The 26117-nt window shown below is 42.5% G+C and overlaps 1 protein-coding gene across 1 annotated transcript in view; it reads right to left on the reverse strand.

Annotated features, from left to right (window-relative positions):
* The window catches only part of trpm3 (transient receptor potential cation channel, subfamily M, member 3), a 314757-nt gene continuing 288640 nt past the window's right edge, over positions 1-26117 (reverse strand). Inside the window, exons 22-26 of the mRNA XM_059974756.1 lie at positions 24657-24831; positions 19516-19657; positions 13320-13519; positions 11147-11279; positions 1-1357 (exon numbers count right to left, since the gene is read on the reverse strand). Of these exons, the coding sequence (XP_059830739.1) occupies positions 1-1357; positions 11147-11279; positions 13320-13519; positions 19516-19657; positions 24657-24831 (2007 nt within the window). The remainder of the gene's footprint in view (positions 1358-11146; positions 11280-13319; positions 13520-19515; positions 19658-24656; positions 24832-26117) is intronic.

Genomic DNA, 26117 nt, shown 5'->3' on the forward strand with positions numbered 1-26117 from the left:
TTATGTGAAGCTCTGTTTGCTGCTGTCAAAGCTCCGGAAAGTCGTGGCTCTCCCAAGCGCCTTGAGAGAAAAGCCCTCAGACCTGACGTCGGGCCGAGACGAGCGGCTGCGCTGGAATGGACCATGCAAGGCGACGGTGGCGATGGTGGTGGTGGCGGCCACTGAGTTGCGCTGCCTGTCCAGTCGGTCACTGATGGAGCAGCTTTTCCTGGCATGAGGTGCCGGGCCGGCAGGATCGGCCGCCGTGCAGCTGTTGGCCCGCTCCAGCTTGTAGAGGGCGGGTGGGGTTCCCCCACCGAGGCCTCCTACCTCTTCGTCCTCATCGTTCTCTGAACTGGGGTGGCTAAGCTCGGCCTCCCGCTCTGGGTGGCAGGCAACACCGTCGTCCAGGCCGCTGGAGTGGTTGCCGTGCGAGCCGCTGGACAGGGGCGAGTGTTCAGCATGGAGGGTGCTGGTGGCGGCGGCAGCGGACACGCAGCGGGTGTCAATGGAGTCGGTAATGCTGGTGTACTCAGCTGTCTTCACCGGGACGCCTAGGCAGCCATAGTAACCGTGGGATGATGACGACGATGGCAAGGCGAAGCTGTGCGACTTCACCACCAGGCATGAGGCCTCGGCACATACCGCCGGGCTACACAGGTACCGGCTGCTCTTGGAGCGCTCCAATGGCTGCGACTCGCCCGCCCACCAACTGTCCGGCGGGCCGTCTCCCAGCAGCAGCTCATCAGTGGGCACAGGCACCTCCTCCTCAGGCCAGCCGGGTGCTGGCGCCCTCAGTAGGGCGGCCACTACATCAGGCGGGTGAAGGGCGGCTGGCACCCGGAGGGAGGAGCTGTCGGCCTCCGTGTCGACACAAGCCAGCCCTTTTTTGCCTTCGACCATCTCATGCTTGGGCACCACTGCCACCATCTGTGAGCTGCTGGCCCTCTGCAAGCTCAGCGACCTCTCCTTGAAGGGGAAGTCAGACCTCTCGCTGCCGGCCCTTGGTTTCGGGCTTACCAGGTAGAAGGAGTGGCTCCTCATTCTTGGCATGGCGATGGGCGACGTGGGGGACACTGGCTCCTCAGCCACATGCTCGCCACACTCGGACATTCGGTAGCCCCCACAGTTGCCCTCCTGGCTGTTGAAGCTGCTCTGGCGCAGGATGCAGGCGGTCTCGGTGCAGTCCGATGATGTCCTAGATGGCACCTTGTTGCCCTCGGCCTTCTCCAGGCCGGCCAGCCGCTCCAAGGCCGTTGCCATGCGCGCCGCCAGCTCCTCCAGCTGCCCCAGCCTGATGTCCATGGTCTGCAGGGACGCCTTCATGAAGTGTTCCCTCTCATTTACTTCCTCCAGCCGCATCGACATGTTGTCTACCCTGTGCAATAAACACCACACAAGCTCATTAAAAGCCAACACCAATACCTGTACTTTCTGAGAAGCCTAAGGGAATTCAGCATATTGCTAGTGAGAGAGAACAAATCTTTGAAAAGTACGGCACAGGAACAGCCCTTTGGTCGACAATGTTTTGCCAGACCATCTAAAAAGGCAAATCAATAACACCCCAAAACTAATCCCTCCTACAATATCCATATCTCTCTGTCTTCCTCACATCCATATGCCTATAAAGGTCTCTTAAAACCCTCTAATGTATTTGCCTCTACCACCATACCACCTTGGGGCATAGAACAATATAGGCCAGGAACAGACACTTCAGCCCATGATGTTTTGCAGAAAAAATTAAACTAATCCCTTCTGTTAGTACATAATCCATTCCCTGCAAATCTAGGATGCTCTAAAATGCCTCAACTATCATCCTGGCAGTGTATTCCAGGCATCCACCACTCTCTACATAATAAACAAACTAGATAAAAAAGACTTGGCCCACTCGTCTCCTTTGAACTTTCCCCCTCTCGCCTTAAGTTCATGGCTTCTGATATTGGACATTTTAGAAAAAGATTCTGGCTATCTATTTATGCCCCTCATGATTTTACAAACTTCTGCCAGTCTTTGCAACTCTAGAGACAATGGCTGTTTCCTGACCCTCATCACTTTTTACTGATGTACTGCAGAGAGCGTCCTATCCACATGCATCACAGCTTGGTATGACAACTCAATCCGTGGACTCTGTCTATGCTTCCCACTGCCACTGGAAAGCAACCAATGCAATTAAAGACCCCGCCAACCTACTTCCATTGGACTGATGCTACAAAAGCGTAAGAATGACCTGGCTCAGGGACAACTGTTGTCAAACTCTAAACAGACGTTATACAACAAAGATGACCATTAGATCTCTCAACTTAGCTTATCATTGCCCTTGCACCTTAATTGTTTACCTGCACTTTTTCTGTAACTGTACACACTATATTCTGCATTCTGTTATTATTTTCCATTGATGTAATTACGTATGGAATGATCTGTCTGGATGATATACAAAAGATCTTCACTATATCTCAGTGCATGTACAGTTTTGGAAAGTACATGGATGGTAGGGGTATGGAGGGTTATGGTCCCCTTGCAGGTTGGTGAGAGTTGGGTGTTTAATGGTTCAGCATGGATTAGATGGGCCAAAGGGGCAGTTTCTGTGCTGTATTTTCTATGACTCTATGAGGCAATAAACCAGTTACCAATAAGGACCATGTTAAATTAACCACCGCAGAATACTTACCAACCTAAATAATTTGTCATTAATTAAGATAATTTGACAAAGGATAAGAGATGATATTTTGTCCAAAAGGGACTATGTCAGATCAGTTGGCCTACCTCACAGAAGAATACATATCAACCTCAAGAACTGGTTCAACAAAGGTCATTGGAGACAGATTGGCAAAGAAGGGGGAGGTGAAATTTGGCAGAGATCTTCGCACATAGGCCAGGATTTGGAAGAGTAAATATGGATTTCTTTGACAGAGAGTTAACAGTGACAGATTTATAACTAGTTAAGGACGCTGATGGGAGATCAGAGTGCACAGCACATCTGACACATGTTGCCAATTCTGGCCAAATAGGGAGATGATTCAGTTAATCATACTTCCCTGCTCTTGGATGATATTCTTAATGCTGATAGCTGTTCAAGTGTTCATCCATATCCTTAGCTTAACGAGGATCTCTGCATCCACCACCCTTGAGATAATACTTTCCAGAACCACAATATTCTTTGGGTGAAATTGACAAGAAAGTAGTCCTATTATCAATTAGCTTGTATCTGTACTTTTCAGATATCATCCCCACACCTAAGAAAATCAATAATCAATCTCCTAAGTTTATCCTGTCTAGCCCCTGTTTCATCCAACAATAGTTGTGTCTGGCAACACAACTATTTTTGGCAGAATTGCAGATGGTGGTGAAGAGGCATGCAGGAGTGAGATAGATGAGCTGGTTGAGTGGTGTCATAGCAACAACCTTGCACTCAATGTCAGTTAGAACAAGATTTTGTGCTTCAGGAAGGGGAAGTCAAGTCCTCATCATGAGATCAGAAATGGAAAGGGTGAGCACTTAAGTTCCTGGGTGTAAATGTTTCTGAGGATCTATCTTGGGCCTGACATATCGATGCAATTACAAAGAAGGCATGACAGTGGTTATATTCCATTAGAAATTTGAGGAAAATTGGTAAGTCACCAATGGCACTTGCAAATTTCTTCAGGTGTAGCATGGAGGCATTCTAGCTGGTTGCATCGCTGTCTGGTATGGGGGGGGGGGCACGGCAAGGATCAGAAAAAGCTGCAGAAAGTTGTAAATTCTGCCAGCTCCATCATAGGAACTCACTTCCACAGCATTAGGGATACCTTGAAAAGGCAATGTCTCAAAAAGAACCCCCCCCCAATCAATTCAATGATTCCCCTGCACCATCAGATTTCTGAATGAACAATGAACCATGAACACTACCTCAGTGTATATCTATATCTATCTGTAAGGGGTTTCTTCTTTTATGTTACTGTGTATATGTTAATCAAAATGGCTTCTTTGTTGTGATAAATGTAAAAATGCTTCTTTGTTATGCTAACTGGTGAGAGAGTGCTTTCTCTCGCAGCTTGTTTGGGTTATAATTACTGATAATGATAATTGTATTTGGTTGTTAACCAATTGGGATAGATGTTATTCTTTCTTGTGGGTCTGTAAGCCAGTGTTGCGCGGGGCTTCGACGGAGACGGCGCGAGGGGGTTAGAGGGAGAAGATGCGATGTTGTAAGCTGGGTGATGGAACGGACCCCAAGCGGGGGGTCCCAGGCCCACGGCTTTCGGTGAGGAGAGGAGAAGAGGTCAGATTTGTGTGGAGCATCTGGTCGACCACCGTTGTTGGTCCCAGGCGGCGGGTTGAGGAGGTCAGACGGGATCGAATGGTGGCAAGAAGACTTCGTTAACTGAGCTCCAACAGTTGTGCACGAAGTGGTTGGACTTTGATAAGTTTGGCGCCTTTTGCTTTTCCTTTTATATTGTATCTCTATTAAGTACATAGCTCCAGTAAGATCTATAAAGTGTACTCATTTAATCGCATATGGTGTACTGTCTGGTTTTGGGCTTGGTGGGGACATCACACAGCGTCCACACAAGCTGATTACCCAGTTTGGCGGGGGCGAAGGCTGCTCCCCCTAGACGAGAGCGAGCTGAGCGAGCCTGAGGCAAGCTAGGGGGCTACATATCTATTATACGTATATAATTGCTAGTAATATTGCATCTGATTCTACTTTTAAACATCACAGCCAAAACCCTCCTCCTCCTTTGCTACAAAGAAAACAACCTCAGTCTACTCAGTTTCTTCCCGTAATCAAACTTTTGCGTTCTTTTAATATCTTTGTGAATTTCCTCAGGAGGACAATATCTTTAATACTGCAAGTTTGGGCAAGAATGGTGCTTCCTCAAAGGGTGGTGGAAACAGACTCAACGAACTTTCAAAAGGGAAATGAGATAAATAATTGGGGAAAAAAGAAAAGAAATGGAAGATAGTATGGAAGGCAGAAGGAGATTATCTGATAGTTCTTTGTAGGAACCAACCATGTCTAAAATAGACAGAATGTCTAAGAGCCTGACAAAAGGTTGAAATTTTGATTACTGGTACTAAATGTGTACAGGAGTATTGGTTGTAGTTGTACAGACCTGACACATTCAATTACAGGACTGTTGAGTGTGCTGAGATGCGTGTAATTAATGGTCATTTTTCTCACACCTTTATAGCACTGACAACTTTCAATCCTTTGTTTTATGTTGAAAAACTTTGAAGACCCTGAAAAAGAGCAATGGGATATCCTATACCATTAAGACCACAAGACATAGGAGCTGTCATGGTCCGGTCCAAAGTCCACATTCTGGTTCAAGATCCGGTCCGCGGACTCCAGACTTCAGGTCCTCTGGCTGTCCCTTGTTTCAGTTGAACTTAATCATAAGCACCTGATGCTCATCTTGGAGCTGGGAATATAAGTGGACCTGGGATTGAGTGTGGTTGGGGGGTTGTCCTGTCAAGATTATCAAGGAGCAAGTGGCTGGTGGAAGGCTGTTATGGTCACTTGCCATCTTTAGGCTGCGTTGGAGAACCATTGCTTCTTGGAGTCTTGCTGTCAGTAGTTGGAGCTGTCATTGTGGTATGGATTTGGCCATTTCCTGGGCCAGCTGGGTGGCTGTCAGATGTTCCAAGCTAGGTAGGGATCTGGTTGTTTCTGTAGCCAGCCAAGGTTGCTGGCTGTAACTATGACTTGGAGCTACCCCAATGCAGAGATGGAACTGTCTGTCATTCTTTGGTGTTTGTTTCTTCCTGTCCTTGCCCTGTGGCGTCAGTCTGGCTGTTCTGCTGTTGCCCTGTGGGAGGAATCTGTCTTGTCTTGTCTCTGCCTCTGTTGGGTATGTCAGGCTGTTCTGCTGTTACCTGATGGATGGACCTGCCCCACCTTGGTGTGGAGTGAAAGTTGAGTCCTAGCTTGTCAAAGGATAAGTCTATGTCTATGTACTGTCCAGTCTCATGTTAGTGTCTTGTTAAAGATGAGTCCTGGCTTGTTGAAGGATAAGTCCTGGCTCTATGTTGATGTATAGTTCCTAGTCTGCCTCCAAGACCCCAGCCTCAAGCCTCAAGACCCCAGCCTCCAGCTCCAAGAACCCAGACCTTGTCATGTCCTTGCCTGGTTTGGGGTCTGAACCTGTCCAGACCCAGGTTCTGGGTCCTGGTCCAGTCTTAGGCTTGGAGTCCACGCCCAGGCTCCTTGCTTCTAGTCCCTCGTCCTGGTCCTGCTTCCCTAGCCTAGTCTGTGGCCTGTCCTGTCCTTTGATTTTGTCCCGTCCTGTTTCTAGTACTTCAGTGCCTGTGTCCTGCATTTGGGTCCATTCCCAATGCCCCCTGTATGACAGGAGCAGAATGAGATAATTTGGCCCATCAAGTATGCTCCACTATTCAATCATGGCTGATCCCTTTTCCCCTTCCTAAGCCTCACTCCTTGGCCTTGCAGTCAGCTTTGATGCTGTATCCAATTAAGAACCTATCAAGCTCTGCCTTAAGTACATCCAAAGACCTTATCTCCACAGCTGCCTGTGGTAAAAAATTCCATAAATTCACCACCCTCTGGCTAAAGAAATTTCTCCACATCTCTCTTTTAAATGGACACCCCTCTATCCTGAGGTTGTGCCCTCTTGTCCTAGACTTCCTCACCATAGCAAACATCCTTTCCACTTCTACTCTGTCTAGACCTTTCAACATTTGAAAGGTTTCAATGAGTTTTTCCTCATCCTTCTAAATTCCAGCGAGTACAGACCCAGAGCTATCAAATGTTCCTCATATGATAACCCTTTCATTTTAGGAATCATCCTTGTGACCTCCTCTGAGCCCTCTCCAATGCCAGCACATCTTTTCTTAGATGTTGAGACCAAAATTGTTCACAATACTCAAGGTGAGGCCTCACCAGTGCCTTATAAAGCCTCAGCATCACATGGTATTCTAGATCCCTTGAAATGAATGCTAACATTGCATTTTCCTTCCTCTACCTGCAAGTTAACCTTTAGGGTGTTCTGCACAAAGACTCCCAAGTCTCTTTGAATCTCAGATTTTAAAAGCTTCCTAGTCTTCCCAGTAATGTTTGCTTTGTTGTATGCTCTCTCTTTTGCTTTTACATTAGCTTTGACTTCCTTTGTCAGCCATGGTTGTACTATGTTGCCATTTGAGTATTTCTTTGTTTTTGGAATACATCTATCCTGCACCTTCCTCATTTTCCCCAGAAACTCGTACCATTGCTGCTCTGCTGTCATCCCTGCTAGCATCTCCTTCCAATTTACTTTGGCCATCTCCCCTCTCATACCACTGTAACTTCCTTTACTCCACTGAAATACTGCTATGTCAAACTTTACTTTCTCCCTATCAAATTTCAAGTTAAACTCAATCATACTGTGATCACTACTTCCTAAGGGTTATTTTACCTTAAGCTCCCTAATTACTGTCACCTCCAGTTCATTACATAACACCCAATCCAGTATAGCTGATCCCCTAGTAGGCTCAACAACAAACTGCTCTAAAAAGCCAACTCTTAGACATTCAACAAACTCACTCTCTTGAAATCCATTTCCAACCTGCTTTTTCCAATAGAACTGCATACTAAAATCTCCCATAACTATAATAACATTGTCCTTTTGACATACCTTTTCTATTTCTCGTTGTAATCTGTAGTCCACATCCCAACTACCATTTGGAGGCCTGTATATAACTGCCATCAGGGTCCTTTAACCCTTGCAGTTTCTTAATTCAACCCACAAGGACTCAACATCTGATCCTATATCACATCTTTCTACTGATTTGATGCCATTCTTTATCAGGAGAGTAACACCACCCCCTCTGCCTATCTTTCTATCCCTCCGATATAACCGTGGATGTTCAGCTCCCATTCAGCCATGATTCAGAAATGGCCACAAAATCATACCCACCAATCTGAAAGTGCAGCAAGATCATCCACCTTATTTTTTATACTCTACATTGAGATGTAACACTTTGAGTACTGTATTTGCTACCCTTTTTGATTCTGCATCCCCAATGCATTGATACTCGCCCTGCTGGCGACATTTTTGTCCTATCATCTGCCTTCCCTTCCTGACAGTCTGATAACACACTATCTTTGCTTTTTTACTATCTGTCCTATCCTGAGTCCCTTCGTTCCAGTTCCCATCCTCCTGCCAAATTAGTTTAAACCCTCCCCAACAACTCTAACAAGCCTGTCTGGTATGTTCAGAGCAAAAGGATAGTAAGGGATAAAATTGGTCCTCTTGAAGATCAGAGTGGTCGGCTATGTATGGAACCAAAAGAATTGGGAGAGATATTAAATGGGTTTTTTGCATCTGTATTTACTAAGGAAACTGGATTGGAGTCTATGGAAACAAGGCAGAAAAGTAAGGAGGTCACGGAACTTATACGGATTAAAGAGGAGGAGGTGCTTGCTGTCCTGAGGCAAATCAGAGTAGATAAATCCCCAGGACCGGACAGGGTATTCCCTTGGACCTTGAGGGAGAATAGTGTTGAAATTGCAGGGGCCCTGGCAGAAATATTTAAAATGTCGATATCCACAGGTCAGGTGCCAGAGGATTGGAGGATAGCTGATGTAGTTCTGTTGTTTTAAAAAAAAGGCTTAAAAAGTAAGCCGGGAATTTATAGGCTGGTAAGTTTGACATCGGTAGTCGGTAAATTATTGGAAGGAATACTAAGAGATAGGATCTACAAGTACTTGGATAGACGGGGACTTATTAGAAACAGTCAGCATGGCTTTGTGCGTGGTAGGTCATGTTTAACCAATCTATTAGTTTTTCGAGGAAGTTACCAGGAAAGTGGATGAAGGGAAGGCAGTGGATATTGTCTACATGGACTTCGGTAAGGCCTTTGACAAGGTCCTGCATGGGAGTTTAGTTAGGAAGATTCAGTTGCTAGGTATACATGGAGAGGTAGTAAATTGGATTAGACATTGGCTCAATGGAAGAAGCCAGAGAGTGGTAGTGGAGAATTGCTACTCTGAGTGGAGGCCTATGACTAGTGGTGTGCCACAGGGATCAGTGCTGGGTCCATTGTTATTTGTCATCTATATCAATGATTTGGATGATAATGTGGCAAATTGGATCAGTAAATTTGCTGATGATACAAAGATTGGAGGTGTAGTGGACAGTGAGGAAGGTTTTCAAAGTTTGCAGAGGGATATGGACCAGTTGGAGGAATGGGCAGAAAAATGGCAGATGGAATCTAATGCGGGCAAGTGTGAGGTATTGCACTTCAGAAGGTCAAACCAAGGTAGAACATAGAAGGTAAATGGTAGGACACTGAGGAGTGCAGTAGAACAGGGATCTGGGAGTACAGATACATAATTCCCTAAAAGTGGCATCACAAGTAGATAGGGTTGTAAAGATAGCTTTTGGTACATTGGCCTTTATAAATCAAAGTATTGTGTATAAGAGTTGGAATGTAATGGTGAGGTTGTATAAGACATTGGTGAGACCAAATTTGGAGCATTGTGTGAAGTTTTGGTCACCTAATTACAGGAAGGATATTAATAAGGTTGAAAGAGTGCAGAGAAGGTTTACAAGGATGTTGCCAGGACTTGAGAAACTGAGTTACAGAGAAAGGTTGACTAGGTTAGGACTTTATTCCCTGGCATGTAGGAGAATGAGGGGTGATTTGATAGAGGTGTATAAAATTATGATGGGTATAGATAGAGTGAATACAAGCAGGCTTTTTCCAGAGGCCAGGGGAGGAAAAAAAAACCAGAGGTCATGGGTTAAGGGTGAAAGGGGAAAAGTTTAAAGGGAACATTGGGGGGGGGGGGCTTCTTCACGCAGAGAGTGGTGGGAGTGTGGAATGAGCTGCCAGATGAAGTGGTGAATGTGGGCTCACTTTTAACATTTAAGAAAAACTTGGACAGGTACATGGATGAGAGGGGTTTGGAGGATATGGCCCAGGTGCAGGTCAGTGGGACTAGGCAGAAAAAATGGTTCCGCACAGCCAAGAAGGGCCAAAAGACCTGTTTCTGTGCTGTAGTGTTCTATGGTTCTAATATTGGCTTCCCCATGGGTTCAGGTGCAACCTGCCCCTTTTGTACAGGTCATACCTCCCCCAGAAGAGATGCCAATGATCCAAGAACCTAAAGCACTGCCTCCTTCTCCAGCTTCTCAACCATGCATTTATCTGCCAATTTATTCTGTTTCTACTATCATTGGTGGGTGGCACAGTTGGCAAACCAGAAATTACTACCCTGGAGGTCCTGATTCTCAGCTTTTTGCCTTGCTCTCTAAATTCTCTCTTCAGGACCTCTTTGCTTTTCCTACCTATGTCATTGGTACCAATATGTACTAAGACATCCAGCTGCTCTCTCTCCCCTCCTAAATGCTGTGGACGCAATCTGAGACATCCCTGACCTAGGCACTTGGGTGGCAACATACCACCTGCGTGACCCATTCATGCCCATAGAACCTCCTATCTGTTCCTTTGACTGTTGAGTCCTCTACCACTACCATTCCCCCTTCTCTCTCTCCCTTCTGCACCACAGACCCATGCTCAGTGCCAGTAACCCAGTCTCCATGGCATTGCCCTGGGAGGTCATCCCCCACAACAGTATTGAAAATGGCATACTTATTATCGAGGGGAATGGCTACAGGGCTGCTCTGTGCTAACTGCCTGTTCACCTTCCCTTTCCTCCTCCTAACAGTCACCCACCTTCCTATCTCCTGCAACTTAGGGGTGACTACTTCCTTGTATTCCGATTGACATTCCTGTACAAGCTTCAAGTCATCCAGCTGCTGCTCCAGATCCCTCACCCAGTCTTCAAGAAACTACAGCTGGATGCATTTCACGCAGATGTAATTCCTTGGGAGATCTGGGGTCTCCCAGGACTCCCAACATCTGGCATGAAGAACACACAGCAGCCATTTAAGCTACACTAAATACCCCTGCCACAGTAAGAAAATAGGGAAACTTAACAGAAACTTACCTGAAATATCCTAATACCCTTCTATGAATACTACTATTATTCCCAGTTTATCTTAGGTGCTGATGAAGAAATTGCATCATCAAACCTTTGTCACAAAAGCAATTGCAAAATTGTCCACATCAACAGGAGTAATTTCAACCCCAGTTCAGCTGACCAGTGGGTAAACACTCTTCTCAACTCTGAGACAATGTTCATTATGAATGGAAATATACTTGTTTAAAAATGCTGACAACCTACCGTTCAGCAGTAACTCTAATTCTTTCATCATTTGAAGAATTAAACATATCATCTTTCTCTCGAAAATACTCTTCTATACACTGTTCCTCGAAGTCGTGCAGTTTTTTTAGTTCATCTTCAGTTATGCATAGTTCTAATCAGGGATAAAGGAGAGAAATAAAGTTAAAATTTTACTGCAGGTGTCCAATTGCTTACCAAGACCTATATTGTTCTTAATTTAAAATACTATCTCTCCTCGAATAGGAGTTGGTATTCGACTGGCCGAGCTAATAATCACTGGAATTTAGAAAAATGAGGGGGATATTTGATTGAAATATGTAAGATTATGAAAGCTGCTGTCAGGGTGGATCTGAAGAGGATGATTACTCTTGTAGGAGAATCTACAATAGAGATTAATCTTTTAAAAAATTGGACAGCCCAATTTTAAGATTGGTTTGAGGTGAATTCTCTTCTGAGGGTCTTTGGAAACCTGTTTTTTTAAAGGGTGGCTGAATCAGTCTGAATGTTTTTAAGACAAAGGTAGATAAATGTGAGAAAGTGAGATAGAAAGTGAGAGGTTGAACTGGAGTTAGGCAGAAATGCAAAACTGAAGTTGTAATTCAATACTGAACAGCAGAGCAAGCTCATTGTGCTGAATGGCTGGCTTACTGTTGCTTCTAGAGAAGGCAATTCTGACAAAATTCACCACGGTAGTTTGTAGATCAGATGAATTGTCTCGTGAGGAATGATGGGGCTTACAGCCATTGAATTTCAAAAGAATCAGAGGTGATCTCACTGAAATATTAAAGATTCTAAACGGGCTTTATAAGGCAGTTGCTTGATAGAAATGAATGTAGAAATTGGGAACATGGCTTCAGAACAATGGATTGCACCTTTAATACGGGGTTGAAGGTGATTTCTCAAAACATCACAAATCATCAGACTTTTTCACTTCGGAAAGCTCCAGAGTCTCAATCATTGATTCCGTTCAGGGCTGAGCTTATTGGTCTCTCAGAGAGTGAAGGGTTTCAGGCACAGGTGGGAAAGCGGAGCTGAAGCCAAGTTCAGATCTATTGAGTGGTGGATTGGTTCATGCCATCTTAATGCCAACGACTGCTCCTTTCTTGTATTCTCAGCACTTCAGATGTAATTTATGGCACCTCCAAGAGTTAGTGACTGAAAATAACATGTCCCATGACTTTACCCGTGCTAAACTGGGTTAATATACCTGAAAACTAAGAGTCCAATGCAGAACAGGCAGTATCTATGGAAGGGGAAACAGAGTTAATACTTCATGTTGAAGATCTGATGAAAGGTCTTTGACCTCAAACATTAACTCTCTTTCCATAGATGCCGACCTACTTGCTGAGTAGGTAAATACTTCCAGTATTTACATTAACAATTAAGTTAACAGTTAATTATACTTCGTGCCTGCTCAAAAGCTGCAACTTATTGCAAGGAAGGGAGGGGACAGTGGCTTTACTTTTTTGGGAGGTTAAGGAGGTTTGGCTTGTCGCTGAACACTCCAAGAAACTTATACAGATGCAATGTTGAAAGCATCCTGATTGGTTGCATCATGGAATGGTACGGCAATTCAAATGCACAAGAATGTAAGATGCTGCACAGCATGGTCGGTCTGCCCAACACATCATGGGCACATCCCTCCCCACCATCGGTAGTATCTACCGAGAGCAATGCTTCAAGAGGACAACATCCAGCATTAAAGATCACACCCTCCCCCAAGGACATATTATCTTTTTCCAACTATGATTGGGCAGGAGGTACAGAAGCTTAAAATCCCACACCACCAAGTTCATGACTGCATCGTCCTTTCAGCTATTTGGCACATGAATGAACTGGCACAATCCTAGCCACAACAGTTCAGCAAAACTGTGACTTCTTTGATCATTTTGTCCTAAATGCCTTCTTTCTTTGCTCTAATTGTGTTCTTTTTTTAATCTTTTCTTGTGAATGATGACATGTGCCTGTAACGCTGCTGCAGGTGAGTTTTATTTGATTTTGACGTTGAAGTCCCACTGATATTATGTATTATCACCGGGAGGTCACAGGGAAATGGAATCTAAGTGAGGCCTTGTCTTCTCCAAGACTAAATCCCCAGATGCCGTCCTTCTGGATGCTTGTTATCAAGCGGGATTGGTTAAGAAAGCTGTCTCCATCGGAAAAAGTGACTTACTGAGTCCGTAATCTTTGTCCTCCTGCTCACGTTCCTGCTTGCGCCAGCGACAGCAGATGTGTTGGCAGACCATAGTCATGTGGCTGAAGGTGATCAGTGGTGGAGGCAGGACGGGCCTCTCATGGAAAGCCATGATCACTTGGTACCTCTGAAACTTCCAAACCTGGTTTGATATCGATTTCACTTCAAAAAATGTGTTGCTGTCGAGGAAAGAAAAGAGGCAAGTTGTGAAGGAGAAAAAAAGAAGCAATGCCTCCGTGTTAACCTCACCAGGAAAATATGGTTTATTTCACTGCAGATGTTTAAATAAAAGAAACAGAAAGAATAAGATGAATTGAGAAACTGTGGACATGTAGCTCTCAGGTCTGCTCTGCCATTAATTGATATAGAAACATACAAAACCTACAGCACAATACAGGCCCTTCAGCCCACAAAGCTGTGCCAAACATGTCCCTACCTGAGAACTACCTAGGCTTTACCCATGGTCCTCTATTTTTCTAAGCTCCATATATAGCCATCCAGGAATCTTTTAAAAGACTATATCGTTTCTGCCTCCACTACTGCCACCGGCAGCCCATTCCATGCACTCACCACTCTCTGCATAAAAAAAAAACTTACCCCTGACATCTCCTCTTTACCTACTTCCAAGCACCTTAAAACTATGCCCTCACATGTTAGCCATTTCAGCCCTGGGGAAAAGCCTCTGACTAGCCACATGATCAATGCCTCTCATTATCTTGTACTCCGTTGCTCCAAGGAGAAAAGGCTGTGTTCACTCAACCTATTCTCACAAGGCATGCTCCCCAATCCAGGCAACGTCCTTGTAAATCTCCTCTGCACCCTCTCTATGGTTTCCAAGTCTTTCCTGAAATGAGACGACCAGAACTGAGCACAGTATTCCAAGTGTGGTCTGACCCGGGTCCCATATAGCTGTAACATTACCTCTCAGCTCTTAAACTCAATCCCACGATTGATGAAGGCCAAATGCACCGTACGCTTTCTTAACCACAGAGTCAACCAGCGTAGCAGCTTTGAGTGTCTATGGACTCAGACCCCAAGATCCCTCGGATCCTCCACACTGCCAAGAGTCTTACCATTAATGCTATATTCTGCCATCATATTTGACCTACTTATCTGGGTGGAACTCCATCTGCCACAGTTTTGCATCTTTGTCTGCATATCCTTGGAAAGGCCAGTAATTTGAAAATTAAACTACCATAGCCTTTAATATACTTACTGAGCCAGATCTGAGGTTCTATGAGGCTAGCTTGCATCTCATGGCCAATGTTTGCATTAGTCCTGTGCAAAATTATTTTTGTGGCCATTTGGCTGCCTGTGTGTGAACTGTATCACCACCATTGGCATGACCTGCACTGGATAATGTGTGTTGATTAGGCGCAGGTTGCAATCACTGAGACTCAGCCCTGAGCTAACGCCGACGGGCCTCTGTTCCCTGACAACATTTTCACTAGTAACACTTCTCTGATAAACAGGGACATTTGGAAACCACTGAAAATAATTTCATTAATTATGAAAAATAAATTAAAAGAAATAATAAATTTATAAATGTTTCAGTCCTGATGAAGGGTCTCGGCCTAAAACATTGACTGTTTATTCATTTCCATAGATGCTGCCTGACCTGCTGAGCTGCCCCACCATTTCATGGATTTGTTAGATTTTGAGCATCTGCAGACTTTCCTGTGTTTATAACTAAAAAATATGCAACATTTTTTCATATATTTATTTTTATTTAACTAACAAAGAAAAATAGACTAAAATACTTACTTTTAAAATGGATATCAGTGAATGTATTTGAACAAGTTGGGCTGCAGTAGATGTGCCATCTCTGGTTAGTATAGAACTGAAGACAAGAAGCTGGAGGAACTCACTAGGTCAGGTAGCAGATGTGGAGGGAAATAGTTGATATTTCAGGTCAAATTGTCTAGATTTGGCATCTGTAATCTTTTGCATCTCCACAGATATAAAATATATCTGATCCTTCTACTCTCTAGTTTATCTAATGCTCCAAAGGCAAGTTTGGAGGGAAAATGAGCATTTTGCATTTGTGACTTACAGTCCATCATAGAAGAGATGAGGCATTAGCAGATTAGCTTTGAAGAACTTCAATGGCAGAGCCACCTTGAGTGGCTAAATGTTCTAACTCTTGTTCCTATTTCTTGTGTTCAGAGCACAGTCACCAGGGAGGGAGCTGACAATACATTTATTTCAAATCTGATCATTTATCTCTCTTTATCTCAACATCAAATATAAAGGTGTATATAATATGCAGAAGGGAGAGAGAGTATATGCTAAGAACAAAGCAAAATATATCATTTTAAGGATAAGAGGAGTCCATTCAACGAATTAAACATTTTCTACCACTCAGTTACATTATAGCTGATCAATATCTTAGTTCCATCTACCTGCCTTGGATCTACTTAATAATACTAAATCAAAAAAGCAAATTTTCAGATCAGCTGCATTTTGATGCATATATCAAATAATTACAGATTTGAAATTTTCATTTGATTAACATCCTTCACCTACCCAATGATTTTTGGGGAAGGATTTCAGACAATTTCACTAGTCTTTATCTGAAACAATGACTCCCTACGTCCAGTTTTAAGGCAAGGCCGCCTTGCTCTGTAAGACACCCAGAGGGACCTGTTTCTCAATCTCCATCAGAATACCCCTTAGTCAAGTGAATACAGACAGGTTAAATTATGGAGAAGACCACCACAGACTGGACTTTGACTTCAAGTTCACTCTGTTTTGCACCTATAACTACCATGCATTCAACCCTGATCTTACTAAGTGCAACTCAAACAGCAAGTGTGTTTTAAATGAAATAAAGCTGGAAAAATATTGTTCTACTCTAATGAACAGGAATGGAGGGTGAGTGGTTTTGATAGATTACATGAGGAGACCGTGCTGGTAGTGGGGTTGGAAACCAAACAGCATGGATTTGAGCTGATTGGCAAAATAACAGGTGGCCTGAGCGAGCATAGGTATGACAGGCAAGTTGCTTCCTCCCTTGACCAGACACTACATGACTATTTCATTATGCTGGCTATATATTGCAGCATCATTTTGTTCTGTGGGTTCTTTATTTCAGATATTTCACACTATGGTTGAGCTGATTTTGTTGATACTTGATGCTGATTTGGAAAGTCCAATCGCCTGGCTATAATTCTATTCCCATTGTATAGGGAGTGAATAAAGACTGCAGTACCAGTGGAGAGGACTAAGAAGGTATGGTCAAGACTGGTGATCCAAAATTATACAAGTTCAGGAGCAACCTACGGAAGGCTATGTTAAGAGCAAAAAGGTAATTCCAATTGAAGTCAGAAATGGAATTGGATGCATGTCAGATCTGGTTTGCAGGCCATTACTTCCAACAAGGAGAAACCTAATATCATGAATGACTGTGATGCTTCACTCCCAAATGACGCAAACACTTTTTATGCACGCTTTGAAAGGGAGAATAAAACTACACCTGTGCGAATCCCTGCAGCATCTGGTGACCCTGTAATCTCTGTCTTGGAAGCTGACGTCAGAGCATCTTTCATGAAGTTGAATCTTCACAAGGCGTCAGGCCCTGATGTTGTACCAGGCAAGGCAATGAAAAACTGTGGCAACAAACTGGCGGAAGTGTTCAAGAGCATCTTCCATCTCTCACTGCTGCAGTCAGAGGTTCTCACCTGCTTCAAAAGGATGACAATCATACCAGTGCCCTAGAAGAGCAGGGTGAGCTGTCTGAATGGCTATCACCCAGTTGCACTCACATCTACTGTGATGAAGTGTTTTGAGAGGTTGGCCATGGCCAGAATCAACTCTTGCCTAAGCAAGGACTTTGACCTGCTGCAATCTCCACAACAGGTTTACAGCAAATGCAGTTTCACTGACTCTTCACTTGGCCTTGGATCACCTGAACAATAGCAGTACCTAAGACAGGCTGCTGTTTGTTGATTACAGTTCAGTGTTCAATGCCATCATACTAATCAACAAGCTCCAAATTCTGGGCCTCCGTACCTCCCTCTGCAACTAGATCCTTGACTTCCTCATTGGGAGACCACAGTCAGAGTGGAGCATGATGCAATCATATCTGGACCGAGTCATGCCAATCCTAAAATTTGCTGGTCACGAACGACTTTTCCAATGACATGCTTCTTCATTAGTCATGCAACAATCAGCGTCATTCCCACACTTTGTTAGAATCATTTTCAGTGTAATTAGGTCATGTTATCCTGAGGTATGTCTGTCTTTGAGCAGTCTCAAGCATTGAGTTTTAAAAACAATGATCTAAAAGGGACATCCCTAATCAAATCGAGCCCATTACTTTGGAAACCTATATTAGGGAGGTTCCTTCACCTATTCTCTGAGCAGACAGAATCTAACCACTTCTCTAAGCTCATGAAGCTGATGAAACTTGTTCCCAGCTCAATCCATGGTCTCTAACTCCTCCACTCCATCTAACTAACCAAAATGACCTTGACTGACACACTTTGTCATTTCATCTTGGTTGTTAACATAATTGGTGATAACAATAGTGTAATGGTATTGGGTTTGCTGACCATGAAATGCTCAACTTAGATGAAGATGTTAAGCCCTATCTGATAATAGGCAGCTGTGGGTACCCTCACTAAAGGGAAATTATACTGTGGCCAGTACTAGTACCTATGTCAAGATGCTGTTTATTGACTACTGGTCAGTGTTTAAAACAATCATTCCTACATTTCTGATCAAAAAGCTCCAAAACCTGGGCCTCTGTACAACCCTCTGCATCTGGATGCTTGGCTTCCTAACCAAAAGACCACCATCTGTGTGGACCAGAAATAACATCTCCACCTCGCTGACAGTCAACACTGGCGTACCTCAGGGATGTCTGATTAGCCCACTGCTCCACTCTCTCTGCACCAATGATTGTGTGGCTAGGCACTGCTCAAATGCCATCTATAAATTTGCCGATGATACAACTATTGGCAGAACTTCAAGTGGTGACGAGGAGGCGTACAGGAGTGAGAAAGATTAGCTGCTTGAGTGGCGTCACAACAACTTTGCACTCAACATCAGTAAGACCAAGGAAATGAGCTTGGACCTTAGAAAGCAAAAGTTGAGAGAACACACTCCAGTCCTCATTGAGGGATTAGCAATGGAAAGGGTGAGCAGTTTCAAGTTCCTGGGTATCAACATCACTGAAGATGTTGCCTGCACCCAACATATTGATGCAATTACAAAGAAGGTACAACAGTGGCTATATTTCATTAAGAATCTGAGGAGACTTGGTATGTCATCAAAGAGTCTCTCAAATTTCTACCGATGTGCCATGTAGAGCATTCTAACTGGTTGCACAACTGTCTGGTATGGAGACTCCATTGCACACGATTGGAAACAGCTGCAGAAGGCTGCAAACTCATCCAACTCCATCATGAGCACTTACTACTCTAGCATCCAGGGCACCTTCAAAAGATGATGCCTTAGAAAGGTGATATCCGCAGTTAAGTACCCCATCATCCAGGACATGCCCTCTTCTCATTGCTACCATCAAGGAAAAGGTGCTTGAAGATGCACATTCAATATTTTAGGAACAGCTTCTATTTCACCACCATCTGATTTTTGAATGGACAATGAACCCATGTAAACTACCTCACTATAATTTTTTACTTTTTTTTTCTCTTTTTGGACTATTCATTTATTTAATCTTTTATATATTTTCTTACTGTAACATAGATTTTTTATTATGTATTGCAATGTACTGCCACAAAACAACATATTTCACAACATGCAGTATGCCGGTGATATTAAATCTGATTCTGATATCAGGGATTAACATTTTCTCTCGCTGATTACCTTAGACTCAGTGTGTGTGTGTGTGTGTGTGTTGGACTCTGCTTCTGAAATTCAGTTCTATAGAATTTTATGGAATGGAGTTTCAGAATATATTCCCCTACTCAAAGTTCCTGTCTTGGGTACCTCCTACCCCCTGACTGTTAGAACATGCTTAGAACTTAAATTAAGCATTTGTTAACCTAAAAGCTTTTGAGAATTAAAAAAGCGCAGGAATCGGGCCAAATTATTAACAATGAAGCATAATTTACAATGTACACATAAGCATTTATTTTTTAATGTCCAGTATTATTTCCTTTGTGAAAGATATCCTTGGCTATTTGTATACTTCATACGGTTCAGTACTCACTTGAACACAGCTATAAGGAGGTTCACCAGCAGAATATTTGCAACTAAGAGATAGCAGGCCATTATAGCAGGGATGATCCATGCTCCAGTAATACAAGGAGGTAGGGGTTTACCATCTTCTGATACTCCAGCCCCACATGGAGCTAAAATGAAAAGAAAAAGATACATTAAAAAATTATGCTCATTCCTCTGTCTTCACATATCAATATAGCATTCAACCAAAGTAGAGCTCAATGTTGAGAGAGGCATATGTAGCAAGTCCCATTCTGTACACAGAGGGCATAAAGATAATTAAAAGGAGATAAATGTCCTCAGAGTTTCAACCATTGAGCAAAGTTGGATTGTTATCATCAAGTTAATGCTCTGCTGCTTGCCTTTTCGCTCCCAGTTCGGATCACAAGCACAAAATATGCAACTGATTTAGTGTGCTAAATATGAATCCTTTTTAGTCCCTTAGATAGTAAATTGGTTGATGTTGTGTTTCTATTAACTTTATTACTGTTGACATTTGAATTTTATTCAGTCTTGCCTCTGAAGCAGGGGTAATTCTGCCTATAGTGACTCTGCTGACTCGTTAAAAAGAGCCATCAAAGTGGTCCTTCTCTCCCTACTCTTGGCCCACAGCTCTGAAACATTTCCCTTTTAAATATGTATTGAATTTATCTTTGGAAGTTACTATTGAATCTGCTTCCATTGTTTCACAAGACAGATCATAGAAACCTGCTGCACAAGGAACCATAGCCTCATCTCATCTCAAACCTGTGTGTACTCATCTGCTGCTGCAAACAAATACTCCTTGTACCTGCTGCCCAATTCCTTCATGATATTGATGCCTCATTTGTTTTTCTCCTCTCTCTAAGGCTTATGGTGGTTCAAATTTTAGGAGAGATTACGTTTTCAAAGAACCATGTGAGGCAGTATTTCCATTTTAACATTAAGTTATGAAAAAAGATGTGGAACATTACTTTAATGTTAAATCATTAACTACATCAATGAGATCTTCAGTAAAGTGTTTTTATTTATTAACATACAGCGCAGAGTAAGCATTCTGGCCCTTCGAGTCACACCACTGAGTAATCCCCCAATTGAATCCTACCTTATTCACGGGACAATTTACAATGACCAATTAACTTACCAACCAGTACGACTTTGGACTGTGAGAGGAAACAGGAGCACCCGGAGGAAATCCATGAGGTCATGGGGAGAATGTACAAACTCCTTACTGGCAGCAGCGGGAATTGAACTCCGGTCGATGGTACTGTAAAGCATTGTGCCAACCACTCTGCTACTGTGCCACCCCAATGTACTAATCTATAAATTGAAGGTTTCACTATTAAGCCAAGACATTTGCTGTAAAATGGAAAATTAAAGGCAGCATAAACCAGGTGACTCCTTGAGCCAATGCGACCTAAGCATTGTGATCAATTCGAGTGATAGGAAGGGACAGCCACCACCATCTTATTTAAGTATACGTTTTCCCCAGATGGTGGGAGAACATACTCTGATCATAGTCTGGAACACTGTCTCCGTCCTCTCTGACGTTAGCCCTCCCAGAATGTACTCAATATTCTGAATTGATGATTCACCTCAAAACACTAGCACATGCAATACTGAGGAGGAAAAACATGGAAGATTGAAGAAGATATTATTTTGATTATCTATCAGGTAGAATAATTGGAAACTGATGTTTGACTGAGAGTCCAGCCTTATCCAAACAATCAATAGCAGAGCCCATTTGCTTTCCTACTGATGGTGTGTGTTGCCAAGATAGACAAACCAGGGACTAATAGTAGGCTGTGTAACAAAATCTTCAGAAAGAATTCAATGAGAACAGCCCTGACTGTCATGTCACCATCACCTTTATGACTAGGATCTGAGCAGAAGCCTCCTTCCCTTTTCCAGTACCAAGAGGTGGTGGTGGTGTCATTTATATAATCATACAGTAAGTCATTTCCAGCTGCTCAATCATTCTTACATTGGGGATCCACAGCCAAGGTCAGGTTTGTTTTCATTCTTATGTTTCAGTGAAAGACCTGCTCTGCTGCCTGTTGCCCTTATGGAAAGATGTTATGCAATGTCCTAATCAACACTTATCCATAAAACAACATGACAAATTAACTGGTGTTTCTCAGATTTCTGGTTGTGGAAGATTGCTGAGCACTAACTGGTGATGTTTCCCATATTACAGCATACTTTAACAGGACCTCACTGGGTACAAAGCATGGTAAGTCATCCCAACCCCATGGAAATGCCATATACAATTAAAACTTGAGCCACATTTAACACATTAAGGCTTTAATATAAGGCTTTAATCTTCACCGAACATCTCATGACCACAGGTCTTCTCAGAGACAATAAGTAACTTAGAAGTGCTCGAAGAAACTCTGGCAGAAAACGCACACATGAAGATCTCATGGATATGCTACTGTGCCCAGATAATCTGTCTTCCTTTTGTTGGTGATGCCCATAAATTCATTTATGTCAAAGTGCAAAAGGGACATTGTTTAAAATTATATTTTCAAGGGACCACATTTTGCATTGCACAGGAATGTCCACCTAGATATTTTAAGCTCACCTATAGAGAATGTGATGAACTGAAGCTAAGGCTATGGGCCTACGCCAGCTGCTCCAGACTCCGGGCCTATGGACTCAATTTGGTTCGGAATGCTGTTGCTTGCTTTTATTGTTTACATGATTTGTGTTTTCTCTTTGTCTGTGCATTGGGTATTGTTTTAAGATTGGGTTCTTTTGGGTTTCTTGCTTTGTGGCTGCCTGTAAGCAGATGAAACTCAAGGTTGTATAATTTATACATTCTTTGATAATAAATGTACTTTGAATCTTTTGAGTGAGATTTGAACCTGCAGCCTCTTGACTCAGATGTTAGGGTGTTACCCATTGGCTGATGTTACTGCCCATTATGCCATTGATGTTTAGGGCAGCAATGAAGGTCCGCCATCTCCGGTGGTGTTCAGGCCTTCCTTCATCATGTCAATAGCTTCCTCTTGGTTTTCAATACTGTCAGTCATGCAAATCCTAGGTGTGGACTCAAGAATACCATCACACTCAGATGTAGAAGGATTCTTCACCGCTGTTTCCATAACAATTTTGTTTTATCAGTCAGGATTGTTAGCCCTGAGCTGAACCCCCAAACCTGGAGGACCGTTGGACCATTCTTAGATAGGCCTCTACCCTTTGACTTGTTTGGCATGGGTGACCCTATCAAGAACCAATGCAAAAAGCCCTGAATCCAGCCAACATAGCTCTCCAGGTCACTGAGGCATGCAAGCCTCCAGACCATGATAAGATTGTGGTCCTCTTGGAGGCCTAGCTCTTCCATTAAGAGTTCTGGAATTAAGTTAAGTACATTTGCTAGCCTTGCCCCCACAGCTTGTGGAACCAAACTCAAAATGGTTCGTGAAGAAGGATACTAGGAATGGAGAAACATAAACATGAATCAACCAACCTAAATAATGATGAGCTTTTCCCTGGATGAAAATGGAGTCCAACATGTTGACAGTTCACAGTGCAAGGTAGGAGCAAAATAATAAAAGGGGGAAAAGATCAGAAATTAAAAATATAACTTCAAAATATACAGGAAAAAGAAAACAGCTCCACATGAATAAATGGTAAGTCAACGAGTCATTATCTGATTTATGTTGTACCGTTTTATGTGCCTTCAGACCAATTGTTAACTAGGGTGAATTTTGAACCTACCCATTTTATAAGAACAGGAGGGTTTCTTATTTTCTTGAGACAAAATTGGATATCACCTGATCCATATCTTGCCTCCATAACTTTCATACACTTTGCTTAGCAAAAAATAGTTTGCTGCTTTGAAATGTCCTAATGACTTCAGCCTAAACAGATTTTGGGCCAGTGTGGGGGAAAGGAGTTGTTCCTAATTCCCTATGATTCTTGTGAGGAACAGGCTGGCCCTAATCTCAATGCTCACTTGTTCTGGACTTCCTTGTCAGAGGAAATAATTTCTTTCTCCATAAATTATCAATTCCTCAGGGTTCTTCAGGGTTCCAAAGGATTATACAAACTGTATTGTTTATTCCCATCTGTCAATCTTTTCAAAATCCTCAATGGTCTTTCTACTTTCTACCTTAGTAATTTCCTCTAGCCCTATTAACCTCAGAGATATCTACCCTCTTCAACATTGCATACCATCATCATGGCCATCGTTGGCAGCAGTGCCTTCAGCTGCCATGACCCTACACTGTGTGTCTTTCTCTACAGATCTCCCTGGCTCTATTTCTTTCCTTCTTACAATCCTTTAGACATTCCACGTGAACAAATTTGTGGTCATCTGCACTATTCCCAACAGGAAATGCTGGAAACCTCCAACAAATCAATTGTCAATAGCTGAGAAGGAAGTATTATTAATTTATCACAATGAGAAAGTTGATCCAACTGAAACATTAACATGTTTTCTCTGTACAGATGTTAACTGATCTGCATTTCCTGTATTACCTACATTTTTATTTTAATTTCAGATAATTAACATATGCAATATTTTATTTTGTACTAATATTCCTTCAGGTAGTTTGATATTGCACTTTATTTGATAAAATTCCCATGAAGCCACTTGGGATGTTTTACTTTATTTACAGGTGATACATAAATTCAAGTTGTTGCTGTTCAATGTGCCATTTGTCATGTGATTAGTAAACTTTTAATGATTAGTAAATGGAATGATTCAAGTAATTAGTTTTGGAAGTGTAGAAACAGACTTCTCATCTTTTTTTGTTGCTATTACATGTGGAATATTTGGCACACAGTATTTTAATTTGCTTTAAAGTCTGGTTGCTGTCAGTAATTTAGGTTTAGATGGACATTACAAAATCTTTCTAAGGCATAAGCAGGCCCTCAGGCACCTACAGGGTAACTGACAGTCTACATGTACTCAATCGCTAGTATCGCAAGTATTCACAGTTACCCACAGGTCACTTGCACATGCTCAAATTAATGCAAGGTTTCTCCCTCACAGTTGCCCCCTCCTCGCTCAAATTTATTCTCAACCATTCATAGACATCCTAGTCATCCATGGGGAATCAACACTGCACACATTCCCCTGCAGACAATTAACAGTGACTTTTTGGTATATATTGCCATCCATAGTAACCCATGTTCACTCACGGTCAATTTGGTCAGCGAACACTTCTCCATAGATCATCCAGTAGGGCATGTAGAAAATGTTTCTTGCCAGCCTCCAGGATGGATCTTCATTGGGGTGAAGTATTGCTTGGCGTGCCACTCCAAAGCTCATTAAAATTACCAGCATGATGATGACAAAGTACATCATGTCGATCATCTACGAGGAGTGAGGTTCAGAAAAAAGCAATATTAGTAACCTGGGAAGAGAGGACACCATTCAGCCCATTCAAATGATTCTGCTCTTCACTGGACTATGGACCATCTGCTTCTTCACTCATCTACTCCTAATGCTTCCTCTTTTTTGAGGAAGGAAGAGTACCAGGTTTTAACACCCCTTTGACAGAATTTAGTTCTCGACTTCTTCCTTGTTCTTAGCTCCCTCACCAGAGGAAACAGTTTCACTATGTTTACCCTTGCAATCATTCCTGAATCACCTTTGCTTCAAAAAAACTTGTCTATGCAACCAAGCCTCATTATTAACCCTTTTAGTCCTGGTATATTTTTATATGGAGGTCAATTTAAGGACAAATTCTCCCCATTTTTTTTCCCTTTCATGGGTAAACAGCCTTAGAAATTATGTCCTGTACTTCCCCATGTGAGTACAGGATTCCCAATGGAGATTTCCTTCTGGAGTAATCCAATACAGGAAGATGGCAGCAAACAGGGAATTGAAGGAGAGAGAGGAGCATGTGACAAAGTTCATAAGAAATCATTAAAGGAGGAAAAAGATGAAGAGGTACACCTTGAATGGATTTGTTGCTGTTCTTTAGGCTAATGTGCCATTTTTATGTGATTAGTAATTTTTTTTACCATTCCATTTATCTGGTAATAGAATGATTTGTAGGGAAAGAAAACCATTCCTAAGATGCCATACCAAACATAATCTTATGGAAAGTTGGTTTTGGAAACATTTCTGAAATTTCTAGTCCACCTTCAGAGTACAAGTGCTGGGATAGCTGGCAAAGTTTTATGGGATCTTTAAAATAAAATAAAATCCGATCTATTTCCTTTGAATTAATTCTTTTTATCTCCATTCATACCATCATAGAAAGGTCATAATAAAATGCACCTTTTTCATTCTTTCCTTTGCCTTCTTGATACAGAATAAGTGAATGAAATTTGGAATTTGAGAATTGTATTTACAGCAATGCTATTTCATGTAAATACAGCATAATAAACCAAAAATTATTTTAAAATGAAATGTTTTTGTGAAAATACTTTCAGGAACTGGAGTAAAACATATATTCTTTCTACTCTGTCTTAATCCCTTAATTACATGATGTTGTTGCATTCCCCTTGATTCTTTTAATGAACTCAGGATTTAATGATTTTAGTGGAATATTTGAATAATACCCTGCCCCATTTACTTCTTGGGGAATGAGTTTTAGATTTCCAATTCCTACTTTTGTGAAGAAATGTCTCCGGCAGCCTGAAACTTACATT

The sequence above is a fragment of the Hypanus sabinus genome, chromosome 7 (genome assembly GCF_030144855.1).
Source record: "Hypanus sabinus isolate sHypSab1 chromosome 7, sHypSab1.hap1, whole genome shotgun sequence".
In the NCBI taxonomy this organism is placed as follows: Eukaryota; Metazoa; Chordata; class Chondrichthyes; order Myliobatiformes; family Dasyatidae; genus Hypanus; species Hypanus sabinus.